We start from the raw sequence: 27,707 nt of genomic DNA, 5'->3' as shown, positions 1-27,707 counted from the left end.
TGCTGTTTGTTCAATGTGTTTAAATCAGGCTTTTTTCAATGGGGACTATTATTTTTTCCTTTTCACTGAAGTTAGAATTAGTAGATGTAGATAGTTTTTATTTTATTTTGCTTTGTTCATATACCTTTTTTAGAATAGACTTACCTAATCCTTGGTTTCTTGTTCATTTCTCTCACTTTAGTTTAGTTATTTTCAAGGTTATCGCATGCTTCAGATTTGCATGATGTCTTTATCTTCAAAGCTTTCTGTCCTGAAAGGGAAAAACTAAATCTTTTTACTATTTTCAAGGGAATATGTGCCATTGTGCTTAAGTATTCAAAGGGTATAGCAGGTTTGATTCATCAACACATGTCTGGCGTTAAACTGTGCCCCGACTGTCTGTTTGTAGGTTGTGTCATCCAAACCTGGAGGCCAGACTTTGCACAGAAATGGCTTGCCGAATGTAGTGAGTCAGGCTGAAGGTCAGCATGATTACGATTCGGGGAATGACACTTCATCGCCTCCATCAAGCAAAACCGGCATTTCTCGAGCAGGTGTCACTGACGGCAAGAAAAATCATACTCAGCTTCTTTCATCACCAGAGAAACAGAAGCTCGCTGACAGAGACATTGCCTCTGATTCTGGAAACTCTGTGACCAGCTACACTTCACTGTGTAAACCTTCTTATGAGGACGATGGCTTGTCAGCGACCATTTTCAGCAGAAATGGCAAGAGGTAATGCTTAATGTCTTTTATCTAAAGCTATTTCCTCTTTTGAAAAAAGAACAAAAGGCAACACATATCGTTTCCTACAAAGAAGCAAAACATCTTGATATGTTTTCCCTGCAGGGAGCAGATAACCTTGGGTTGTCGGCTTGAGGTCAAGAGATGCCCAAAAACATCCAGCTGTTCAAAGAGGAAAAGAGATTTGTCACGAAGGAGACGGAAAAGCCGTCCCTCCAGCAGCAGGAGCAGGAGCAGGTCCTCAGGGAGTTCCAGGTACTCGGGACGCTACTCTCGAAGCCTGTCACTATCATCTTACAGGTACAAGTACTTTCACTCAATGAATTTCATTGTTTTATTACATAGAATACACTTTAATTGTTAAATTATCTCAATTTACTGTTTATTTACTGCAGCACATACTCACGTTCACCAAGCAGCTCAGTTGACCTGAGGCGCAGAGACAGCACAGGCAGCCTGAGCTCCAGAGGAAGTTACTACAGGCACAACAATGACAGGTAAACTTGGGACTGTGTTGGAAATTGTACATTAACGTACTATACGCTATAAACTCAATGAGTATATACTATAAGTACTATAAGTATGATTAGGATGATGACCGTTCTCACTGAATTATTCTTCCAAGTTTCCCAAGATGCATTATGAACCTACAATGACTAAAACTCACAATGCATCACGGGGTGGTTGAGTATGACTAGTGTGCCCACCGTGCATACTTAAAAAATGTCCCAATATAGTATACAACTGGGTATTTTTCACATACTCAATCTTTTCATACTATCTAACGTGATACTACTACATGATAATAATAATTTTGAGGTCAAACTTAGTATGAGTGCAGTATGTTAGTATGACATTTCGAACACGGTCTTGGACTGGTACTAGTTTTTAGATAATGTGAATGCAACCATAATCCTATAGTAGCATCGTCCCAATGAAAGGGTCTACAGTTTCCAACACGGTAGTCATTTAGAACAACATTTCTCCTTGAATGATATTGAAGTCTGACATACATTTTTTCATCTGAAAAAATGAATAGAGGTTAATCCCTGGCCTCTAGCTTTCTGCACTTGGCCTAGAACAGAGTTGCTCTCTTGAGAGTCATGGAGATTTCAATGTCTACATCACCCTCCTTGCTCTGGTGAACCTTGACAATCAGCAAAGGTAACAAAGCAGAAGTTTCCAAAGCCCTTAAACCGCTGATGAAGGCTAATGAATCACCCACAATGGCCAAACATGACAGCTGATCAGCCGCTCCATGTGAGCTTTATGAATATGCATTAAAACCATGTTTGTTTTATTACTTTTTTTTTTTTTTTTAAGTTGCTGCTTTAAAACCTGAAACTGGGTAAACTGAGAAAAGCTCAATGATGTTTTTGAACCTGCAGACTTTTTTTTTTTTTTTTTGTAACAAACAACGAAAAGAAAAGAGTCCAATCAATAAACGATTACCCAGTCATTACTGTGATTTTTATTTTGTTCCCTGCTACTCTAATCCATGCCGTGCTGTGAAGTTGTTAAATTGTTACACAAATAAACTTCCAAGCAGTTATCAGTAAAATACAGCACATATCTGCTTCATTAAATGTAATTTCTATACTTGTGATAATTACCCATAAGGGCTTTGGGTAAGGAGTTTGAGACACATAGCCTGAGCATTGACTTTGCTGATTAAATTTTTATGTTGTTTTGTCTGTTTCGCAGGCAACGAAACAGAAAGAGTGCAGCAAGCTCCCGGGAGAAAGATTTGAAGCATAAACATAAGGTCAGTAAGAAAAGAAGAGGACGCAAATCTTACTCTCCAATGAGGAAAAGGAGGAGAGATTCTCCAAGCCATCTGGAGGCACGCCGAATCACAAGGTACAACACCTCTTCTAGACTGGTTATTTATAGCCTTTCAATGCCTAAGGGCACCAAAAATATGTGCTGCTGGTCCGGTCTCTCCACCCCCTCAGTTGGACATGTCCTCAGCCTCAAATCCTTCAAGGGTTGATACTTTTTTTTGCTCGGAAAGGAAACACATTTAGCTTAAGGACAAGATAACTGTCGACTTTAAAGAGCTCAAGAAACAGATTGTGAGAACTGTTTGCTAGCACTGCGTTTCTTTTGTTTCACACTTTGACTTTAATGAGCAAGAATAGAGCAGTTGGGAGCCATAGGAGGAGCAAAGAACACTGGACAGACTTTCAACAGCTTCAAATCATTGACAAACTCGAAGCAAGCCCCAAGGGAAGAACATTTAAAATGTGATTAAACAATTATAAAAAGTATTTGATTTATAAACCATTTTATTGGCATCATATAAACATGTTTAATATCTCTTTATTTGTTTAATAATTAATTAATAGGGTACTAAAGCATATCCTCTCAAAGCTAGCATACATAGATGATAAGTGGCTTTATTTTGACAAGATAATAATAATGAAACCGTCATTCATCACCGTAGTGAAATTATTCTCTGCATTTCACCCATTTTAGCAGTGGGTTGCCAATTGCAAACACCCAGGGAGCAGTTGGATTGGGGTTAAGGAACTTGCTCAACATCCCACAGTGATGACCCCGGTGAGATTCAAACCAGTGACCCTGCAATTACAAGCCCACTTCCTTAACCATTAGGCCACCACTCCCCTTATGATGCGAATCTCTAAAAGGAAAAACTGATATTTAAAGAGTAACTTAACCCCAAAATCATATTTTTCGACTGAAAACAAATGTATTTGGGTTTGAAGTAGTGTTACTGATTAATTTGTGTCCAATACTTTACAGTTTAGTCCAAGTATTTCAATTTGAAACCCGGCCATTACAGTCAAATTTTGTTATTGGCTGAGAATGGTGGTTTGTGACGTTTTGGTGGCTTCTCACATCACGAACCACCACTTTTGGCCCCGCCCCTCCTATAAAAACTAGATCCTGTGGACTCTGCAATCTGTGGCGAGTAGGTTGGATTGAAGGAATTGCGAATAGAGAGGTATGTATACAGTAGCCCCACCCATAATCGAGACATTTTTTGAATTTCCAGGTTCCAGGATTTAGTTACACTTTAAATACTGCAAAGTTTTGGCAAAAAAAACTGTTTTGTTTTCTATTTTTTATCTGTCAACTTGGTTGCTTTTCTTACATTCTGTATCATAAATGTTAGCAATGCTGCCTTGCATGTAGGAAACGGGACAGAGGTTCAAACCAACTGAGGAATGTTTGTATGTCTTCTTGCTCGAGTGCACCAGGATTCTTCCTGGAAGTGTTTGACCGTTTTAGTCCTCTGGCATGTGCTTGATGACAGGCTGTATCCTACTTTGGTTTTGTGGGAATAGAAGATGGAAGACTTTGTGAGGCTGACTGTCAAAATGTTGAATCATCTTTGTTTAAGGATCTGACATTTAATAATTCCTAAACTTTTCACAGTGCCAGGAAGCGACCCATTCCTTACTTCCGACCTAGCCCCTCAACCAGCATCAGGTCCAGCAGCGTGTCATCCTGGAGCAGCCTTTTCACGCGTGATCGCAGTCGCAGTCCCATCTACAGCGTCAGCCGCAGCAGGAGCCGCAGCCTCAGCTACTCCTCCTACAGGAGCTACAGCCGCAGCTCTTCATGGGACTCGAGGGACCGCTCTCGCAGTCGAAGTCGGAGTTCACTCAAGAGACGTAAAAAAACACGGCATTAAACTTCACTAAAGAACTTTGGTGCACTTAACAGCAGTCCTTTTACTCGTTGTGCTTGAGGACTGCGCGTTGTGCTAAGCTTTTGTCCTCATGGTGAATGAATGCATCATCTGTTTGGACATTGGGACGACAATGTTCTTTTTTTGGTTTTGATCAAGAACTGGACCTCTTTTCTCAGCACAATGGCCTAAGACTGTTTATCTGCGGAGTTTATCAAGGTCTGGCGAGAAAAATAACTCTCAATCCGGCACCCTATTCTGCTAACTCCATTGCCAGTTTCATTATGTTCTTAAATGATTTAAGACTGCAACAACTCAACATTTTTACATTTGAGGCTTCAGAAGGACTTTTATTTAAATTTTCTTTGAGCCTTTTTTAGTTTTTGGCCAAATGCACCAACTAGCAGACACACAAGAATAGCATGTATATACCATTTAATAGAAAATATGGTATCTACAGCATTGCCCCATTGTATATGTGCTTGAGTCTGTTCTGATAAATGAAGCATCAAAGTAACGTTTAGCTTTATCTAAGAGAATATAAATGGCTTCTCAGAGTTTTTCCGGCAGGAATGGAAAGCTTCATTAGCCTCATCTCAGCACTTCACAAAGTGCACAAACACAGTCTTTTTCAGAGGACAGCTTGATGTCTGTCAGCTCAAGTGTCTAATGAATCGATTCACTCATAACGGCGAAAACTATTAAAATGTCAATTTGTAAAACATAAAAAGGCACAGTTTGAATGATGGGGGTTCCTTTAACCAAAATACTCGGTGAGTCAAAACAGGAGACTTTATATTTTGACAATACATGATGAATTAAACATCTGAAGAAGGCTTTAAAAAAAAAAAATAGCTACAATCCTCAGTGCTCGAAATAATATTTTGGCTTGTCTGTATTCATTTTATTACAGTTTTTTTTTTTTTTTTTTTTTTTTTTTTAATTAAAAGCCAACCTTCGATTGAAGTAATTTTACCTCAAGTTGATGGAACGTGCTTTATTCAATAGAGACGTTACAAACCCAGGAAGAAAGAAAATCTCAAAATGTGAACTTTGCCACTTCAGACATATTTATTCTGATTTATTTATTATTTATTGATTGTTGTTGTCTTAGTAGACAGGCTTCTATGCAACGTTGCTGGTTTGTGGGTTTTATTTTAATGCTGTGACTGTACATTTTTGTCACTTGTTAATAATATGTGAGTTATGCCATATCTTACTTGTACATACAATAAATATTCAAGATGTTCAAAATACAGAAAGAGCAGAAAAACTGCTCCTTAGTGAATGACGAGGAATTTGTGCTCAGCATCAGTTGAAGTTATTTTTGTTTAAAAACTAAAAACTATTATTTAACAATGGGAACTCGTACTGTATTGTTGTTGGGACAACAAATGATCTGTTACCTTATTATCATCTTTCATGACAGCTGTGAACATTTAGGAATAGACACTTTGCTTTGTAGTTAGAGTAAAAATGCTATCACGTTAGCTTACTTCGCAAGTTAGCGTTGTTGCTGAAAACCATTTAAAAGTCGCGAAGGATAAAGTTATAATACTGATCATTTCTGTACGAAAAACCCATCATCAGAGAATTTTAAACATGCTATAAATAGCATTAGCATTCGCAAAAATTCCTTGCTCACATTGCCCCTACATTACTTTGGGTAATACTTACTATGAATAGTAAAAGGCGACATGAACAGTCCCTCCAGAAATTTGCAATATTGCGATCACAACTATTAATGCAAACTTAGCCAATCTTCACAGCCCTGGAATTAAGTCCAATTAACGCCACATTTCTGCTCATTTGACCAATTGACAAAGCACACATCCTTCCGCCCTGGTCCGTCATCATGTTCGTCTACGAACTTGCTTCTTAGTGGTCAAAACGCTCTCATTTACCAACAAATGTTACGGCTAAACATCGAACAATTGAATTTCTCTCTCTCAAGTGCGAGAGACTAAACAAGTTTAAAAATTATAGTCTACACTGTAAAAAATGTACAGGTGGACTGTGATTTGTGTGCGTATGTACAGTATGCACCCACGCATGCTTGTCAAATGTGACGGATACGGAGAAGTAAACTGATATGTTTTTGGCAGCTGATTATTCAGTTATTCTTGTAACACACGCAGTATTTACAAAATATGCTACAACAGATCGGTGAGAATTGGGATACCACCTGCACTGCAGTAAATTGGTGATTCTTACAGGAAAAAGTGTCATTATTTATTTATTATTGAAACTTAAACGACCACTTGTTTTCTGTTAAATATTCTCTGCACTGAAAACCTTTCAAATGTGACGGAAATGATCATTATCTTGTTAAATTGTTGAGAATTCAAGCTGTTTTCTGTATTGTTATCAAATAATTTAAAGGCATCTAGTTTTGGGGTATTTTTAGGGTTTTTTTTTTTTTTTTAAAGCTTCTGTAAAATCAGGTGTTTTCGGTTGCACACAAACAGTCACACAAATTGGTCATCAAATCCTGGAGGGACTGCACAAAGTTAAAAAACTCAAACTACAAGATCTGCCTCTGCACTAAAAACACTCGTTCAGGTTATCAATGTTCTTAAATGGCTCAGTGAGAAAAGAAATGAAACAAGTTACCGGTACATGCTGCTGGCTTTGGAGATTGCACATTCCCTGTTTCTCACTCAGTCTTTTCTACTTCACTATCCTGTCTGTGCAATGATAGACTGCTCTCTCTGCACTCAGTACTACATAATACAATCCCTTAGTGTCATCAAAATTGATGAAATGAGAGGAATATGGTGCAGGTCAGGGAAAAGAACTTACATTGAAGTCCTTTTTAATCTATGAACTCATTATTTTCGTGTCAACCATTGTTGACTGCGTGCCAGTGGGACGATGCAGGCGATTTATAGACGAGCACTCAGTGTAAAAACCTCTACATCAGCTATTCTGTATAGTTTACATTGAATTATGTCCACAAAAGTTTATAAATATGTAAATAGTCTGATGTAAATGCATTGCAATGTAGAAAAAAATGACACAAAGATGTGTTCATTGGTTTATGAGAATGTAACATGGGTCTTAGCGGGTGTCAAAGGAACAGGATTTAAAGTTGTACGTCATTTGGTTTTTAACCAATGAACTCTAGCTGTTCTTTGTGCTTTAAGTCCTAAATGTGTATTTTGTTTTTGGTTTAGAAAAAAAAAAAAAAAAGCTCTTATAGCAATAGTGAGCCAGTGTTGCAGTGTTATGCATTGTTCTCAATGTTTTCCATATGAACAACATTGCATTGAGTTTTCATGCTGTCACGTGTAAACTGGAGGGGTAGCGTGTGCTCGCCATGTAACGATGTATCACCTGGAAATCAAACGGTCTGCTCCATAAACACATGCAACACACTGTTCCACTTTCGTGTCTTGAGATCAGGCTAAATAAAGTCAATGCTCTGGAAAAATGGACGTTATTTTCTTGTTTGTTTAGGACAGCACAAATACACACAAACAGAAACACACTCGGGTAAAGTTAAGCAAGTATCACCTGTGCAAAAAAATCTTAAACCTAAAACTCAGGATTAAAATAAAAATTAGAAAACTCAAAAAAAAAAATTAATAACTAATTTGGATCATTATACATTTTTAATTTACACTGAAATTGTCCATTATTAGGAGGCCAGACAGCCTAACCTAGAGCTGTAAAAATTATTTTGTTACCTTGTCTGCATATGTTATGGAATGTCAACGTACATACTTGTAGTGCAATCTTTTTTTTACGATGCATATTTTATTTTTGCAACAAAAAAAAAAAAACTGCAAATATACATTTTATTAGTATTTATTGTTGTTCTGCGTGTTCTTTTTCTTACTCTTTGTCTTTTGATGAAATCCTACTTCCAAGCTGTGAAAACTACCAAATTTTGCAGAAAAGTCCGGTCCCATGCCAGATTGCCTTATCTGCAACAAGATGCCAATCGTCCTAAAGGTGGCGCTACAGCAAGCCTCTAAATGTCAAAATTGTGAAAAAATAAAAATAATAATAATAATGTGAAAATTCACTACAGATCAACCATATGTGCTACATATTTGTAACTTTCACTATTCATTTTGAATATCCACGTGCAAATTCTTGCGGAATATATTTTCAATGTTTTTTTTTCTGCTTTTTTTTTTTTTTACAGTATTTTGGATTTTGCGCCCATGCAAACAATTGGAGTAATTGCAAAAACTTAAATAAATCTACTTGTAGAGCTGATAAACCATTGATAAAAACAAATGACCAACATCTTCATGCGGTCTAGATGCGATATGTACAGTATATTCTCAGATTATTGTCTTAATAACTGAATTTCTGTCAGCTGTTTCTACCTTTACAGCTGCTAACTCATATATTGTTTTTGCTTGTTTTTTAGACTCTAGTGAATCCTCAGTGTTGTTGTCTTTTTCGTTCGTGTTTTTTTTTTTTTGCTTGGTTAAGTCAACTTTAAACACCTTTGCTGGCTTTGCTTACAGTTCAGATGCCATCTTTACTGAGTTGTGTTTCTTTTATCCGCACGGTGACATCAGTGTGTTTGACTTGGAGCTTTGCGTTATTTTCTATTACCAAGCCTGTGAGTCACCAGCAGGAGGGCAGTCCAACTTCAACTCTGCATGACTGATACGTGAACACTGTTGCTTATTTGGTCAGAGGTAGGCCGGCCTAGTTCCAAACATTGGGCCTGCACTGCAAAAAAAAAAAAATCCACTTCAGGGATAGAGTTTTAACTGCATTCAGCTGAATTCTTCTTCTTCTTCTTCTTCATCTTCTTTTTTCTTTTTCTTATTATTTTTTTTCTTTTTTTCTTATTATTATTCTTATTTACTTTACTTGGATTTTTGAGGCCCTTCCTGGGGTTGTAATTTCATGTAAAATGGCAGGAAGGAATAGGTTGGTGAAAACATTTTACGTGTAGCGTTTTTGATGCAATTTTAGTGCTCAATAGTGCCACCTAGCATTTGTAACTTTCCTCTGGTTTGAACTCGCTGGATTGCATTCGGTAGGTGTATGCATTGGACCGTAACTAACAAAAATTTAATTTGGACCGATAACCTAGCTCCAACAGGAAGTCTGTAATTTAGAATTTAGCGGGCCAAATTTGACACTTTTTCTAGTATTTTTGTCCAAACCAAACCATCTTTAAAAGCAAACTCCTCCTAGAGCAGGGGTGTCAAACTCATTTTAGTTCAGGGGCCAAATACAAAGCAGTCTGATCTCAAGAGGGCCACAGATTATATGCAAGAAAACGAGTAATTTCAACATTATTGTGCCCTAGTTTGCACTTCAACGTACAATCTCCAAGCAACAAGCAACTGGACCTTCACTTCAACTTTCCTAGATTTGGGACCAATTTCTATTTATTAAAGGAAAATATGTTTAATAATTTGAGGAAAATTCAAAGATTTTGTAAGAATTTTTCATTGTTTTCAGAATCAGAATCAGAATCAGAAATGTTTAAATTGCCATGTACAGTTTTAAGGACAGTACAAGGAATTTGTCCTATTCATAATTATATATTTCTTTTATTATATTCACACTTTTTTCATCTTTATTGAATTCCTTGTTCTTATTCTTGTGTTAATGTAATCATGGTCTTGGTCTCTATGTTGTTGTTTTTTTTTGTTTTTTTCATTTTTTAATCAAGTATTTATCTTTGTTTAGTGTTTCTTTTCACCTCGTTATAAATTATACATGTAACTAAAGTCAAGTTTTCCCCAGAGATTATTTCTGATTCAGATGAAGTTTGATGAATAATTTGGGTGATAAAGGTCCCATAGATGTTGCTGAGGTTTTCTTTGACAGAAGTTGGGGTGTATTATTATTATTATTATTATTATTATTATTGGTGGTGGGATGGACTTTTTTCAGTGGGAAATCTCTGGACCCTCCCAGTACTTTCCAAACACTTGCTCAGCACACACACGCACACGCACACGCACACTTCTGGGAGTTTCAGACGTGTATAAAACCCGCAGTAAGAAGCCAGACTGCTTCACTTTGACAAGTTTAAAAGTCCGTGTTTGTGGTCAGATGAACTTTTTTTTCATTTTGTGATGCGCCTGAAGCAAAGGAGATATTTAGTTTAATTTAATTTAAATTTCAAACTGTTACTGGGTTTTTTTTTTGTTTTGTTTTTTTTTTTGTTCCATTTCACTAACTTTTTTCCCGGTGTTAAAGTTGAGTGGCCATGGCAGAAGGAGACTTCTACACCATGGGGAACAGGCAGAGGTTTCCCAGAGACCCGTTTGGAGAGTCTCCGTTCAGGGACCAGATGGCGTCCCGGTTCATGGGGGATGACTTTGGGATGCCTCCTTTCCCCGACGACCTGGCGATAGACTGGCCGGGCTGGGCACGGCCTGGCCGGCTGAGTTCACGTCTGAGCTCGTCGCCTTTCAGCGGAGGTTTACGCACTGGTTTCTCCCCGAGTCCGTCCTCGTCCTCCGGAGGCCCGGCCGTGTACACCAGCCGGTACGGGGAGTCCTCTCCCCGGAGCTCTCCCACCGGCAGCTGCGCAGGGACCGGGGGAGAACCGTGGAAGGTGTGCGTTAACGTCCACAGCTTCAAACCCGAGGAATTACACGTCAAGACCAAAGAGGGATTTGTAGAAGTTTCAGGTGAGATGGGATTTAGATGACGTCAGAGTTACAGGTCTATAAAAAGCTTTGTCCTGTATTCTCGGTCTTCCCAATCAGGGGTACGCGTACCCCTAGTGGTACGTCAGCACATTGCAGGGGGGACTAAATATTTTCACCTGCATTTCTTTTTCTTTTTTTTTCTTTCTTTAAACAAGATTATGTCAGAAGTAGTAAACTGATTTTTACAACATTTTAACTAAAAAATATGTCTTAAGCCATGAAAACCTTTGGAGAAGATCCCGATTAATATAATCATTCTGGGTTAGTTTCAAATACCCTTGTTTCCATTAATGGCAACATTTCAAACAATCATTTCTTCAATGGTGGGGGGAAAAAAAAGATTTTTACGATTTATCGCGATTTTTTGGGTGCCGATTTTAATAATTGATTCTGTTTCCCCAGTAGTTTTTTTCAAGGGATCCTCCACTGTTTTTACATGTCCTTCCATGTTTTAAATGTCCTTATTAGAAGATCTATACCTAACAAAACACATTATTTTGCACCATATTCATTTTATTAACTTTTAAAAATGGGACTATTTAACCTTTTTCGAGTCTGTGCACCGCCATGTTGAATTGACGTCATTGATGACGTAAATCACTCCTTTCAGCCCATTGAGTTCTACAGGATTGAATGCATTCAGGATCATTTAGCAGCTTTTTCTGTCAAAATGACAACTTGTGCTGCTTTGGGTTGCCTAAAAAAACCAGTAAAAGTTTAAAAAAAAGTCCATATAAACCTCTTTTGTTTTGCTGAAGTTTGATAAACAAAATCCACAAACTGAAAAATACTATAACCGCAGGGGGCGACAGTTCCAACTCTGCTGTTTCGTAGACATTATGAAGATGAGAAGAAGAGCTCCGGTTGCATGTAAATACAGGCAACCAGCATTGACTGCTGCTCAGAGCAGCAACGTAAAGCTACAGTTTGATTACAGAGAAAATAACAAGTGTAACATTAATGACAGATGATGATGATTGACGATTAATGTGCTAATAAAGTTAATAAAATCAGGCTTTCCACTAGTGATAGATCAATATAATCGGCCAATTTTTTGTTTTTTTACGTGTATCGGCATCGGTCGGTATGGGCTGCTGCGTTCGCCGATCCGCATTATTTACAGAGAGCAGAAATATTTTTGACTTGTTCTTGTTCTACATCACCTGTTTTTAATATTTGTTAAATATGTTTTACTTGGTGTCGTTCTACCTCACCTTTGTTAATTTCAATTAAATGTTCCTTATTAAAAAATTGAGACTCGTACCATTTGTTATCATTGTGTAACTTTTAGGATCGAGGGAGCAAAAGTAGTATCGACTCCAAATATCGGCTCAAGAAAATTGGCAGTCCGTGTCGGTCATCGGCCAAGGCTGATGAAAAAAAAAATCGGCATCGGCCTATCCCTTGTTTCCACTTAAACAAACATTATTCTGTCATTAGTATGAGGGGAAAAATAGATATTCTAACTGTGGCTCGGACAGAAAAATGCGGCTGATCTTCACACTGTAATACATTGTGACTTCTCTCTTGCAGCAGCCAGCCTATAGTATCTACCCAGTATGTTGAACAGCTCCTGTTCCAACACAAAAACCTAGACACTCCAAAACACTAGCTTGATGAACATTAAAAATTTCAGTTGACTAACTTCAAATTTACAAATTAGGTTTTTTGTACATGTTGTTTACCTTCTTTCTAATGGAGGTTTTACTTTATTTACTAAAGTCTAAATAATGACATCACTGAATAAATAATGAGAAATCAGTGAATGACTGAATGTGATGTGCATTGATTTTTGGAACTGTGACATATTTCTAGAAGTTTAGGATCCAACTGATGTGTTTGGATAAGGAAAAAATTGTTATAATTGTCACTGCAGAATCGCAATTTAAATGGAACCAGTACCCAAGAATCGGGATTAAAATGGAATCGGGACAAATGGGTATCGTCCCAGCCCTACATATCTCTGTTTGTAATTGACCGATCTTTATGAAATTTGACTCAGTTATGTCGAGTTTGTTCCTCAATTACCCCACGAGTTTTATCTGGATTGGATCCAGATTGCATATTTCATTGCAATTCTGATGGGAGTGCCCATACATTTAGATCTACTGCAGTTTTTTTTAACCTTGTGGTCACCTGGAATTAAAATGGGGTCCCCCTGTAATGTCTAGTAATTACTGATTAAAATATTTAAAAGTGTTTAATTATTATTCTCCACAATCTCAAACCAAAGTGTTCTATACTTTCACTTTCTCAAATATAAATCTAGTTGAAATAAAATGCAGTGTTAAAAATATATTGTCACTTTCTGCACTATTCGTGGCTCACGCACAGTTTAACAAATGTGATCAAAAACTAATTGTAGAGAAAAAAAATTACATGCGCTCACCAGAAATTTGTCATATAAAGATGAGGTCACAACCCAAAAAAAGGTTGGTAACCACTGACCTACTGTATGAAATGTTAATGGGGATTGAAATATCTTAGAAGCCTTTAAAGTTTGAATGATCATGGTACGATTGTTCTCATTAAGCCAGGTAAAAAAAATAATATGCACTAGGAAATAACAAAGTAATCGTAAGAATAGAAGTTATTCTTCCATTTTTTTCACTCAATGTGTCATATAATATATAATTTCAGTGTTTTTATGTGTTTCGATCAACATTCAAGTGTTGCGCATGAAAACAACGAAACAAACTCAAACTTGATTTAGCGTCGTCTTTATTCTCAAAACTCAGACCTAGTAAGAAAACAAAGTCAGACATGTCTTCATTTGACTGAACCTAACACCATTATGTGTCTTCTTACATCATTGTACCAAGAAGATTCATTGTCATCCATGGGCAGAAATGTGTGGATTTCAAAGAAGGATATTACGTCTGACTTTAGGCCACCCTTAAAGAAAACCAAAATACACATACAGCTTTTAATGTGAGCATCATAAAGTGTCCAGATAGCACAAACCACCATCAACTCACTCCTCTATATCCTTGTCTTCCTGTGACAGGAAATAGAATCATTTGTATTAATTTACGCAACCAAAGCAAATTCCCTGTAGGCGCAAACATACATGGTAATAAAAAACTCCCTGATTCTAAAATACACTCTTGAAATAAAACTAGAAGAAGTGTGACCTCTGACCTCTCAAAAAAGATTGATATATTTTGTATGAATGTTCTTTCATTATCGGTAAAGATGCTGGAATTGATTAGGTCAATCTAGAATGTACATGAATAAAACCAACTTCTGTTGAAATATTTTATGATTTTCAATATTATTTTCAACTATAATTAAAGGGTTACTCAACCACAATTACAAAAATTGGCTCGACTATTATACAGTATGTACCCTTTAGTGATAGGAATGAGAGCTACTTCTTATTCTTCGGAATAACTAATAACTTAGAAATAAGAAGAATCAAGAGTTCCACAATGGCAATGTCTACATCTAAATGATATTCCATGTGTTTGAGTGTAAAAGTTCTTAGAAAGGACTCTAGCTCCAGGCCGACCATTTAAAGTGCATACTTGTGATGGGTTGCGTATCGTCCATCCATCCATTTTCTGTTCCACTTGTTCCTGTTTTCAGGGGTTTGCTGGTGCTTATCTCCAGCTCTCAATGGGCGTTCAGTGGGTGTACACTCTAGACAGGGGGTTTGGGTATTGATTTAATGAAATTTGTATCTGGAATTTTTTTTATATTGAAAGATATTTTACGGCCCTTCAATAGGCTGGTAAAGTCTAAGCTGTGAAACTCCATATTGGAATTAGGCTTTTTTCTTTATTGTTTATTTACTGTCGATTCTTTTCACTCATTCAACCTTCAAAGATGTACTGAAAGCTCAAACCAATGTGGCAAACATGGTAATAATCTAAGACTAATTACCAAGACTTTGACCCAAACGTTGAAACAGCATCTTACCATTCCAGCCTCATTTGTACAGCTCAGTGTGAGTGAGTGAGTGTGGATGTGGAATAGAAGAAGTAAGTTCTCCCCAACTGGGACTTCCACATTGATCTTCAAGCTTAAACACCTGTTTCAGATTCTTGGAGAAGAATCTCTTCAGCAGCTGCTCATGGGCTTGATTTAGATTTAAGGCCAGGCCCGTGACAACAGTCTCTGTTTACAAGAAGACAACTCTCTGCATCCCTGGAAGAACGTTCTGGAACATTGATCTTACTTTCACAGATTTTACTTTCTGCTCGTGTTGTTTCTCAGGTTGTGTGATTGAAAACAAGAGTGAGTCAGAGACACTGGATGTCCTCTAAAGAGTTAAGGATTATCCGGGTAGCAGCCCCGCAGGCGCTGAGTTTTTTATAAACGCATTGATGGTGTTCCAGTTGGGTCATTCAATCAGCACCATGTTGGGCCGCTGTGTCTCAGTGACTCAGCCTGTCCTAAAAGTAAGACAGAGAATGTAAAACGTGTGTCAGAGGCATTCAGCGCACAAGGGAGGACATCTTTTGCTAAGCAGAAGGCTATTTTAAGTTAAAAGCCTACAGAGGGATTGTAAAGATTAGCTGAGAGCAGGTAATGGTCTACTTGTAATATCCCAGTTTACAAAGACCAATAATGTTTACACTCCCTGTCGGATGACTTTCTAAGACCAACCCCCTTAAAACCAGGAAGTCATGCATCAATGATGTAAAGCTGCTGGTGACTTTTTTTTTTTTTTTCATCAAATAATGCCTTACTGTATGTCTCATAGATCAATTAATTAAAAATGTAGATATTGAAATTGCCGCTCAAGTTTGTTTTGATCTTCACATTTTTGGAGAAGTTTTGTGGATTTCATTGTGGGTTGTTGAGTTCCTTAGACCAGTGGTTCTCAAACTTCTTTGGCTCAAGTACCCCCTTTCTCTTATTTCTGAATCCAAGCCCCCCCTTTGTCCGACTACAACATTTTGCTTAGAAAACTATTTAAAATCAACGATAGAGCATAATGATGGAATTGATGAGTGATAACACACATTTTAAACGATCTAATTTTGTAAATAAGTGGAAAGAAACAGTATTTATTGCAGTGGTTACCAACCTTTTTTGGAGTTTTTTTTTTGACTGCATTCCAGTTGAACTAGATTTATATTTCACAAAGTGAAAGTATGGAAATACACGCATTTCTTCACCAGACAAGGAGGGCAGTGATTAACTTGACACCATTTTTGTTCTACTTTTCTTGCTGGTATTCCCCCGTCATATCATCTCACTCTGCTAGACATTCAATTTTGGCTGGATTCTGTTCTTTTTGTGTAAACCCCAAAACAAACATCTACCAATGTTTTGCTGCAACTTTCAGTCTATGAAAACACCAGAAATGTGTTGGGAAATCACTTTGGCAGAGTTTTTGGAGGCAAACACAAGAAATTACCATACTGTAGGAATGAAGTAAAAACACTTCTATGCATCCGTATACAGGACTCCACATCCCACAATGCAATAAGCAAAAACCTTCATGAAATGTCAATTAACTGAGTGTTTAGAGTAAAGATCGAAACAAACTTTTGAGTGGCAATTTCAAGAAAATTAGTCAAAAGCAGCATCTGTACATACGTTTGTGTTCAGTTGTCCTTCAGGATTAATGCAGGAACTGCATGGCATTATGGGAAATTGAGAACAAATCAAGCATAAGATTTTCTCCATTACTGTCAGAAGCAAAGCCTTTGTCCAAGAGCATGCATGTCAAAAATCTGGAACATGTCCCTATAGTACGTGTCTTCTCAAAGAGGCAGCGCTCATTGGATTGACTTTCCAACCAAACCATTAATATTCATCTCACATCTCTGCGAGACGTGTAAGGAACCAGTTTAGTTTCCAAGTCATGATGATGTTATTATAATAAACTCATGACTTCATTGGCGTGAGCCTCTCACTCCTCCTCAGTGGTTCCTGAACTTGATCTCTGGAGTGGAGCACATTCAGCCAGTAGGGGTGTTACTGGGGCAGGGTGTAGAGCAGCACATAGCTGAACCTGGAAAGCACAGAGAACGGCGTTCGCTGCTGGTGGCGGCGTTGACATTTAGCAGCCGGGGAGCAGCTGCTAGCAGCTCCATCAGTCATTAGGAGCTCAGAAAAGAATGGGTGGGGGAGGGGTGCATTGCATTTCCACCACTAGATCTTCGTGGTAATTTTCTGTGAAACATCATTTGCTGTTGTTGGGTTGGAGACAGTGTCATCTTGGGACTGAGTAATCAAAGGAAATGATTTCAGCATGTGCATGAATCCACCCTGGATTCACTGAGCAGAGCAAAACAACAACAAAAAACACATTTAAATGTAATCTAAGATGTCTACAGATGGTGGTTAGTTCCACATGATAAATGAGATTACAAGGTAACTACAGTATATGGCAGGAGGTAACTTAAGGTCATTAGATTGTTCATGTTGTTTGTTCACTTTACATGGACAACTGGTAACCCTGGGGTACATGCAGCCCTTTGTCAAATTTTGTGTGACCCCAAGAACACACAAAAAAATCAAAACAATACAACAAAAGTGCACAAAAAATAGACAAAATGGCTCCCAAAAACATACAACGTAGCAGAAAACTACACCAAAAACATCACAAGTATGAAAAAAACTGCAAAAAATACTCAAAATGACTCCAAAAAACATACAAAAAGCCAACAAATACTGTAAATAATCAAAAAACACACAAAGCAACAACAGAAAGCTACACAAAAGCAAAAACAACATGTATGGAATGAACAAAAAGACCCCAAAATGACTCCATAAACACACAAAGCATCAACGAAAACACAGAATGACTGAAATGAATGAGAACAAAACAACTTGTTAAAAATGGCCCATAGCACACAAAATAAGGACAAATCTAAATCAATAAATCAAATCAAAATGACAACCAAACCTACACAGAACGCCTCTAAAATGACTCAAAACATGGGGTCGTGACCCCATTTTGATATATATATATATATATATATATATATTTTTTTTTTTTTTTTTTTTTTTTTTTTCAGGCATATGACTTTACATTTTGTGCAGTCACATACATTATATTCCTATACCCACACACATCCAAAAACATATACACCATTTGATGCTAAAAAAAAAAAAATCTTATGAAAATATAGTTATACAAAAAATATATAAACTGTTTAATTAGACCCACACATACTTATCAACATACAGGTACATACATATGTTGTATCTGATTACCATGCCTGAAAAGGATAGGAAGAAGTAAACTTATCAAATCCTGCCCCTTCTTCAGTATTTAATAGTTACAGTATATATTATAATTGTCTTTCTATATTAAAAAATTGTGTTTTATATGTAAATATAACAGTAAGACTGTTATCTAATATAGAAGACTTATATATACATATGTATATGTATATATACACATATTCACACATATACATATTTATCAGATATATACACACACATATATATGAACATAAAATCACACATTTCTGGCGAATTCTTTCGACAATTTGTTTTTGATCATGTTTGTTATACTGTGTTAAGAATTTGTGCACAAATTGTCGAGACGCAGCAGCTCCGATATTTTCATATTGAATTTTTTTAACTACATTTTTTTATTTATTTGAGAAAGTGAAAGTATTAAAAAACAGTTATTAGTGATAATGTGTGTTTTTTGTTTTTATTTCAAAAAGAGTAATAATTGGAAAAAAAATAATTTTAATTATTATTATTATTATTATTATTTTTTAATCAATTACTAGACAATTTAGTCGACCCCATTTGAATTCCAGGCGACCCCCACATGGTGTCACAACCCCAAGGTCACAAAACCCTGGATTGTGTTTATTTGTAGCAGACTTTCCAGAGTTATCTTCAGCAGTTTTCATGGAAACAATTATTACAGCTTCATGATAAACGAGTGCTGCAGATTTATTTAGCTCACTAATCGACTCCAGGCTTGGATAATTCTACAATTCTGTCGTTTGTCTTTCGTACAGATTTTTGTAATGAGTAGCACATTGTCATTCTGCAGGCCTACGTGTTACAACAGTCACAAGATTGTGCTGTTTTGGTGTTTAATATTCATAACTACTTAATCTGCTCACTGTGACAATGTTTTTCTCCCACTAGGGAAACACGAAGAGAAACAAGAAGAAGGAGGAATAGTGACAAAGAACTTTACAAAGAAGATACAGTAAGTGTGATTCTGAAAATAGGAGCTAATATATCTGAATGCTAATATCTAAACCCAGTGCAACAAGTTAATGCCAGGGTTGGTGAAAACTGGTGAGTGAGAGGAGAGAAGTGAAGCAGGTCAAATATAAATAACTGTCCTCAATACACACTTTCACAGACTGTATAAGGCAGAAAGATGACTTTTGCAGCACATTAACATTACAGGCACTGGCTGAGATTCACCAGAAAAGCCTTTTTTTTATTTAGTTTCTTCGTTCAAGTGCAGTCCTGCTTCCTTTGGCCGAGTTTTATTGCACATAACATGCAAACACCATTAAAGTAGAATCAGATATACTGTATTCATCCCAGTTACTGCCCTGAATGTCTCATAATTACATATAGCATGTTGTCACTGCTACAGTATGTATGGCATATGTTGTCAAACCCAAAAGTAAAAACGACATAGAAAACATGAATCATTGTGTAAATGAAACTCAACAATATTTGCAGGTGCTCACAGTTTTCCCGGTGCTTATATCGCATGATGGCAGTCATTTTTAATGTTAAACTTACAAAGCCAAATTTTTGCATAACATTTTCTTTAATTGAATATAAATTGGTCACAAATATAGGAAATATAAAGTGAAGGTCCTGTTGGGACTGATATCTGTCGCTTATTTTCTTGATATTGTCAGTTTCCTACTCTATTTGTATTTTATGTATACGTAGAAATGCAAACTAGTAGGGGTGTCCCGATCCGATGTCGATATTGGATATAGGTCCGATATCAGCTAGAAAACGAATTATCAGATTCAAATTTCCGAATGTCCGGTTTCCCCCCCCCCCCCCCAAATTCATTTTTTTATTTATTTTATTCAGTTGCAGAATACTGTAGATATTATGTTAAAGGTTAAAATGTATGTAACCAATTGGTTAATAATAAATGGGTCAGTTTTTCTCATACCTAATGTTGAGTAACATCACTTGATCAAGCCTTTTCTAACATTCCACACTACAAAATAAGTAATTATTATTTTTTTATATATATAAAAAAAGTATGTATGATTCATGCTGATATCAGAGCAATATTGGTATCATATCGGAAATGAAAAAATTGTATCGGGACATTACAAAACTGTATTTTTCTTTCAGCTCTTTTACCTAAATAATAAACAGTTTTAAAATCTACACAAGTGGTTTTCGACTGTTTAAGGCACAAGTGTCAACGAGAAGGCCCAGGGGCCGAATCCTATCGGCCCGTGGGAGAAAGCAAAATATTACAAAGAAAACAATCATTATTGTCTAAATTACTATAAAATTCCATTATAGATTTCTCAGTCCCTCCAAATTCACAAATGCAACAAAACTCCACAGCATTTTGTAGGAAATAGCAATAATACAGCTCATATAACATGACTACAGTCATTTTTATCACAAAATGTTGAAAGAACTCCCAATTGTAAAAAAAAAAAAAAAAATTATTTTTTGACAAACATCAAATTAATTTCACGAAATTACATAGAAAATGGTCACAAAATCAAATGTCTGTTTTTACATATACTATATAATGTTGAAATAGCTTTTTTCCAACTCAAAATTTGCGGCCCACTTGAGATCAAACCGGTTCGTATATTATCAGTCGTCCGACTGGCCTTGTTTTTGGGGAAAGTGAGGAAACTTCCAAGTTTGGAGCTGATGTTGTACATTTAATGTGCAACATCACATGTACAACATAATGTACATTTAATATTTCAGGTAATTACACTGGCACAGTAGTCTTCAGTCTTAGCAGCATCACGTTATACCAACGGTTTAACCAAAAATTGGATAAAATCCTATTCCTCTTTTTGTTACCCTCCCAACCTCCCTTTCCCTTGTACCCCCCCCCCCCCCCCCCCCCCCACTCTGGTGTAACACTGCCCTCCCTTTTTATGTTTTTCCTTCTGATAAAGTCTGGTTTATTCTTCTCTAATGAGGGCTGGTGACAGTCACAGTCAAGCAAAAAATAAACGTATTCTTACTATTTTTTTAACAAGAGCAAAAGACGCAATGGTGTCACAAAACGATTGCACCAGGACAGTTTTAATTTGTTTCTCCATTATTATTTAATGCGTGTTTTGAATGAATTTAGATCATGGCCTACATGGAAAGTTCAGTGTTTGTTTCTCAGCTTTGCTAAACTTGCTGAAAAACAACACATTTGCATCCGATCTGTTTAAATACATATTTACAGTGTTTTCCATTACATTTAAACTCAACTGAGTAAATTCCAGATATATATGATCTACTAGATAATAATGAATTATGTGCTTGGCCTGGAAATCATCAGCAGTAGCTGCGTGTGTTTAGCTGCACACAACTGAGGAATATGTAATATATTAACCAAAAAACACTTTTCTGAAATCCACCCAGAGTGCAAAGGTAACCCACGAGCTACAGGTCAGCATGTTACACAGCACGACTCGACTGTTTTTATTGAAACTATAATTCAGAAAGTTCTCATTCTGCCTCTCTAGTATCCTCTCAAGAGGCTTCTTATTGATTTTCATTTTTTTTTTTTACAATGTTAAGTGTTTAGTAAGTGTGTGGGAAGTAGCACAAAGGTTACATGGACTTCCTTCATACTTTATAAATACACATACAGATAGAACACGTCCATGCACACTGGCCTGTCATTCTCGTGCAGAAAATCTAAATTCTGACAAGGTTTCTGACGAGTTATTCAACAGTTTTTTGGCCGCTGCACAAAATTTGTGCTTGAGATAAACTGTACCCTTCCCCAAAGTTAAATAACCGCTCAAAGTTGAGATGATAAGCTTTCTGCCCACGTATGTGTCGGATGTGTAGTTTGACTTTGTCAGAAGGGCCCACACCAATATTTCAAGTGATTAAGGAAGATGAAAAGTGACGGGAGAACTTGGCTCGCCATGTTCTACCAAACCAGCAACTCAGTCGACTTAGACAAGGAAAGACAAGAACATAAAGATTCTGTAGGCTCACTGCAGTTCTCCTGGTTTTAGACACTAAAGAGTAATAAATGAATTGGTACAGGTGAAAAAAATAAAGGTCACAATATTTATTTACGGACGACAAACAGCTGAAGTGCTAAACGTACAGCTTTGCTTTATAGAGTCAAGATATTTGATCTCCAAAAGTTTAAAAATGTCCAAATTCAAATCAAGATTCAACGAGTTATCAATAAAAGTTCATTAAAAGGTCATTTCAGTCAATTACGAGGCTGTTATTTGTACGAACTTGCTATTTATCTAAGTGTGACGAACGTGCTAATGTAGTTGCTTCATAAGCTACGTAATTTGTCATCCAGTGGACATGATTGTACTGATGAATATAAAAGCAATGCTGTACAGAAAGTTTGATGCTGCCATTGTTTTATATGCAAAATCTTAAAGGCTTCTCATCAGATGAAGATACGTGCACTCCTACGCAATTTATTGACTTTTTCTATTCTACAGTCTTTACAAAATAAATGAACTCTTTCCCTTTTTCCCCCCTCAAAGTTGACAACCCTGTTGTTTAGGGATGTAACGATTCTCTCAACTCCCGATACGATTCGATTCACGATACGATTCTCTCACGATTTATTTTACAAAATGGGACTGTACACAAATGACTGGAAAATATTCCCTTATTTTTAAAATACTGCACTATTTTCCTTTTATTTTTCATTGTCAAAAAAATCCCGTGATAAACTATTCACTATTTACAGTACAGTACATTTACACTATTTTTAAATTACAGTATTTTTAAATTATTCTTAAAGCTGCTGAAGATGCTATTTTTTTAATCAAATAAAGACAGTTTTGATCTCATAGATCATAAAATCCAAGGTCACTTGCTCGACAAAAAAATGGAAAAAGCTTAAATTGCAACTCGAAAGTTTGTTCAGTGAAAATAAGTAAGCGCGGTAATAAGTATCACGATAAGAATGAAGTAAAAACATTGAAGCACTGTAAATGTTTTCTGATGGACTCTATGTACAAGATGCCAGTTCACGTACATTAGTTTATGCGTGTTGTAATTGTTAACCATTTTTTACAGGAACAGAATCTGTTATTATAGGACAGTGTGTATTTCTGTTTGTATTTCCTACAATCTCAGTGAGCTTGTTTTTCTTTGCGCTCTCTTCTGTTCTTCATTATTATCTCCCACCACGAAGTGTAGACGGGGATATAGGTTTGAGCTCCGTACGTGCGTCCATCTGCCCGAGTTAAAGGGGAAAGCTTTTCTCAGAAACTGTTTAAGATATGATAACCAAATTAGGCGTGTGGCTTCAGGGTATCAATACCTTGATGGAGTTCGAAAATGAGAAGAGCGCAATTCTTTTTTCCGGAGTTTTTGCCCTTGTTCCATTTTTTTTTTTACTTTGTTCGAGGTATCTTCAAAGGGGACAGTTTTTCTTAGAAACCGTTTATAATACGATAATTAAATTCGGTGTGTGGCTTCAGGGTATCAATACTTGATGGAGTTCGAAAATGAGAAGCATGCAAATATTTTTTCTGGAGGTAATGCCCTTGTGCCATTTTTTTTGCTCTGTTCTAGGTATCTTCAAAGGGGACAGCTTTTTTTAGAAACCATTTAAGATCGTTAGTAATTTTATATTCTGATGTGATAATATTTACTTATGTAAACATCTAAGTTCTTAGATTTAGGACATTTAGGAGAAGGTTGTGAGTTATAATAACAACCAATCTTGCGGGGGGTGTTGATGACTGTCTTTTTGTTTGTTTTTAGTTAAAGCTCGATTGCATTTTCACATTCTTGGACGTTTGAAGGACCTCAGTGATGCACTCAAAATTATTAAGGCTGTTTTTTTTTTTTTCACTCTGATTTAACTCGTATTTCACTGTAGTGTGTGAACTAGTGGAGGGTCCTTTCTAATTAAATAGAGGTCATAGACACTGTCTCCTCCTAACATGGCAGCCTGGTGTTTATATTAGCTCTCCAAGCACACTTGGCTGCTCATGCTGAATAACCTGCAGTGCCCTTATTTGGTCACACAGTCAGGCAGCGTGCGTGCGTGCGTGTCTGTGTGTGTGTGCGCACCAGCCTTAAGACACAATGCTAATAAAAGTGTAACAGTCAGTAGTGTGTAGCGCTGCAGGCCAGCATCGTACAGAGATACAATAAAACACGATGACATTTAGAAAACAAATTCCTTATTCAACCTTTATCTCATAATGGGAATCAATTGAGATGTGATTTTTACCTGGAAGGAGGGAGGGAGCGAGCAGCCCTGAGGCACACATTTCAGTTTGCAGGAACAGTTTAAAACAGACATGGGCAACTGGTGGTCTGGGGGCTACGAGCGGCCCTCGGTCTAATTTTGTGCAACCCCCGAAGTAAATGCAAAAAAAATGACTCCAAAAACACACAAAGGGGAAAAAAAAGAATAACATATTAGAAAAAAATACGCAAAATGACAACTGAGACAGACAAAATTTTTCCAAAAACTATTCGCAAATTAATCAAGACAACTGTAAAAGTACACAAAAAATTTTATTAAAAAAAAAAAACAATACAAAACGACAACCAGCATACCCAATGACTCAAAAAATGGAAAAGAACAACAAACACACACAAAACAAGAGTAAAAACAGACAAAATGACAACCAAAATACACAAAATTGCTAACCAAAATACAACATTTACTTGCAGATCACGCAAAACAACTACGAAAGTACTCAAAATTACAGAAAAATATGAATAATTACAGAAGAAATACAAAAAACTATTCAAAACAACAACCAGCACACACAATGACTAAAAAAAACCAGAAAAGAGCAACACACAAAAAGCAAGAGGAAAAAATACACAACATGACAACCAAAATACACAAGATTACTAGCGAATCACATGGCAACTACAAAAGTACACAAAATTACTGAAAAATTACAACAAAAATACAAAAAAAAAAATTCCAAAAACACACAAAATGACATCCAGCACACCCAATGACTAAAAACCCCAGAAAAGAACAACAAACATACACGAAACAAGAAAAAAATATACAAAATGACAACCAAAATACAACAATTACTCACAAATCACATAAGACAACTACAAAAGTAGAAAAATAATACACAAGAAACCACACAAAACACGAATCAGCATAACCAATGACTCAAGAAAACAAAACAGAAAAGAACAACAGACACAAAACTTGAGAAAATTCTACACAAACTTCACACACAAAACTTAAACAACATTAAATGCACACAAAATGAGAGAACAAAAATATAAAATGACAACAAAAACAAAACACAGAAAACCCTTTGTTTTTTTTCCTATATTAATGCTCAGATTGGTCTTAATTCTAAATGCTGACATGAATATTGATAATGTGGCCCTTAGATCACATAACGAATATTGTGAGTTGCCCATCTCTGATATAGAAGATATTATTTACAGTCACTCTCAAAATTGAGTGTCACAGACATGTTTTAAAATTATTTTTTAACCCATGTATTATATGAAAAACAAGATAAAATAAATTATTCTTTGAATCCAAAATAGAATACGTTGTTAGTGTGTATATCCTCCCCTTAACATCTTAACCTTTTCACAAGTTTGGGACAGCCAATTATCCCACTAAGCTCACCAGAACATATTTTCCTATTAAAAATGTGTCAAAGAAAGACAAAAATAAAACATGGAATGACTTCAGAGGTGTTAAAGCTCTGCAGACTGACTTATAAAAACAAAACAGGCTAATTTATGTCAAAGTAACAAGAGCTTGCTTTTGACATCCTTTCTTATTTTGTGACATTTAAAAAAAAAAAAAAGACTTTTCAAAAGTTTTGCTAATCAATATTTCATAATTGGCATTTCAGTTCAATTGGGTTTTTGTGTCTGTAGTAAAAACTAGACTAGAGGTGACACAAGAGATGTTATAGAACCAGTTTAAAGAACTGAACATAGGGATTTATTGATTTTTCAAATTGATCAAGAATTAGTATATTGATCCAGATCATTCCGAAAATCTAATCACTTGTTCCTTATCCCATTTTGGATATTTCCTGAAGATTTAATGAAAATCCGTCCAGTTTTTCAGTGAGGCTGTTCACAGACAAATATATACACAAAAAAATGAGGTTTTATATACATATACAGTATATTATACAGCAGATATTAGATGCAGTGCCATATACACCGCAACTAACACCAGAGCACTACTGTTTACCCCAAGGTTGAAAAACACTGATTTAGTGGCTCCTGAATAGATTTATTCTATAGTTTTTATCATTTCCAGTCATCTCACGCCTGGAGTGGGACCAAGACTGACGCTTTATTGTGTTAATTTTCTCCCTCTCTCTCTCACTCTATCTCTAGTACCCCCTGTAGTGCCATCGCGTACCCCCATTTGAGAAACACTGCCCTAACCTATGCACATGCTCTTACGTCTCTTCTCTTTTACTTCCTCAGGATCCCTATGGACGTCGACCCTCTGACTGTTTTCGCCTCCTTGTCTCCTGAAGGTGTCCTCATTATAGAAGCTCGTCAAACGCCTCCGTATTACCTCGTCAGTGGCATTAGTTCCCAAGCTGGAGAAATGCCGGAGGTGGAGTCCCCAAAATCCCAGGAGGCCCCTGTGTAATACCCCCAACCCCCAAAACTCGCTAAAAATGTGTGGCCTTAATTTGTATGACAGTTCACTGATCAACAATCACTGATTTTTAATAAAAAAAATAATCATTGTTTTTACAGAAATACATGTTTTCCCATTTTTCTATGTGAATGATTATTGATGATGTGAAAATAAAAACATTATTCAACAATTTTTCTATAGGGAAGATGTTCCACATTGTTTTTACTTTTAAGAATAAAAACACACAATTTCAAGATTAAAAAAAACAAAGTTTTATGTGTTTGTCACAAATATCTACATTAATATTATAATTTTTAGTATGTATGACTTTTCATTCAACTTTTATAGCTTTAATGCCAATAATCCAGGCTTGGAGGATTTTGTTGAAATGAGAAAAAAAAAGAATTTAATGAACTAAAAATTTAACGTGTGAATTTATGGTGTTTGCATACACATTTGCATACACTGTGTTTTGTGATATTCAGCATTAATATTAACAATGCTTTGAGGTTTGAGTTTAATAAACAATATTAATATTTTCACATGGTCACACAACATTGCTCATCACATTTTATAGTACATTTTAAAGTGAATTTGTCATTATTAAATATGCTTAAATAAGAATCAATGGGTCATATAATTATAGTTGAAGAATTACTGTAGATAAGAACATAATGAATGTATTTCCACATGACGTTCTGCACCAATATTCACCTACAAGCATAAAATGTATGTTTTTTACAAGTGGCGGCTGTACTTTTCATTATTGTGACATATTAATAAATGCAACACTTTGCACAGTTTCACATGTATGAGCTGCCACAACATGCCACAATGTCTTAGACATAATAATACATTTGTCACAGCCGCACCAGCACTCACTGACAGATGGAAATGCTCGGCCATGCACGAGATTGTCCATCACAGAGATGAGCAACTTTTATCACAAATATGA

General features: G+C 36.3%; 2 protein-coding genes across 3 annotated transcripts in view; both read left to right on the top strand.

The window, feature by feature from the left end:
• The window catches only part of srrm4 (serine/arginine repetitive matrix 4), an 82,400-nt gene extending 77,706 nt beyond the window's left edge, over positions 1-4,694 (top strand). For both annotated transcript variants that reach the window (XM_028458372.1, XM_028458371.1), the window contains exons 9-13: positions 389-714; positions 829-1,023; positions 1,119-1,220; positions 2,428-2,583; positions 4,126-4,694. In XM_028458372.1, coding sequence (XP_028314173.1) covers positions 389-714; positions 829-1,023; positions 1,119-1,220; positions 2,428-2,583; positions 4,126-4,384 — 1,038 coding nt within the window. In that variant the 3' untranslated portion in view covers positions 4,385-4,694. The remainder of the gene's footprint in view (positions 1-388; positions 715-828; positions 1,024-1,118; positions 1,221-2,427; positions 2,584-4,125) is intronic.
• A 5,640-nt stretch (positions 4,695-10,334) lies between these two features.
• On the top strand, positions 10,335-26,943 carry hspb8 (heat shock protein b8). The gene is made up of 3 exons (XM_028457944.1): positions 10,335-11,004; positions 19,102-19,165; positions 26,590-26,943. Exons 1-3 carry the CDS (start codon positions 10,578-10,580, stop codon positions 26,759-26,761), a joined length of 663 nt encoding a protein of 220 aa, XP_028313745.1. The 5' UTR covers positions 10,335-10,577; the 3' UTR covers positions 26,762-26,943.
• The last annotated feature ends 764 nt before the right edge of the window (positions 26,944-27,707 follow it).

This window comes from Gouania willdenowi, chromosome 9 (genome assembly GCF_900634775.1).
Source record: "Gouania willdenowi chromosome 9, fGouWil2.1, whole genome shotgun sequence".
NCBI classification, from domain to species: Eukaryota; Metazoa; Chordata; class Actinopteri; order Blenniiformes; family Gobiesocidae; genus Gouania; species Gouania willdenowi.
The sequence above is the reverse complement of the archived record's forward strand: the minus strand, read 5'-3'. Positions and strand labels throughout refer to the sequence as shown.

Bases quoted from the DNA above. Each gene is read 5' to 3' on its own strand.
- hspb8 (XM_028457944.1), top strand. From the start codon at position 10,578: ATGGCAGAAGGAGACTTCTACACCATGGGGAACAGGCAGAGGTTTCCC. The intron at 11,005-19,101 runs GTGAGATGGGAT...TTCTCCCACTAG, and splicing joins GGGATTTGTAGAAGTTTCAG to GGAAACACGAAGAGAAACAA. The intron at 19,166-26,589 runs GTAAGTGTGATT...TTACTTCCTCAG, and splicing joins AACTTTACAAAGAAGATACA to GATCCCTATGGACGTCGACC.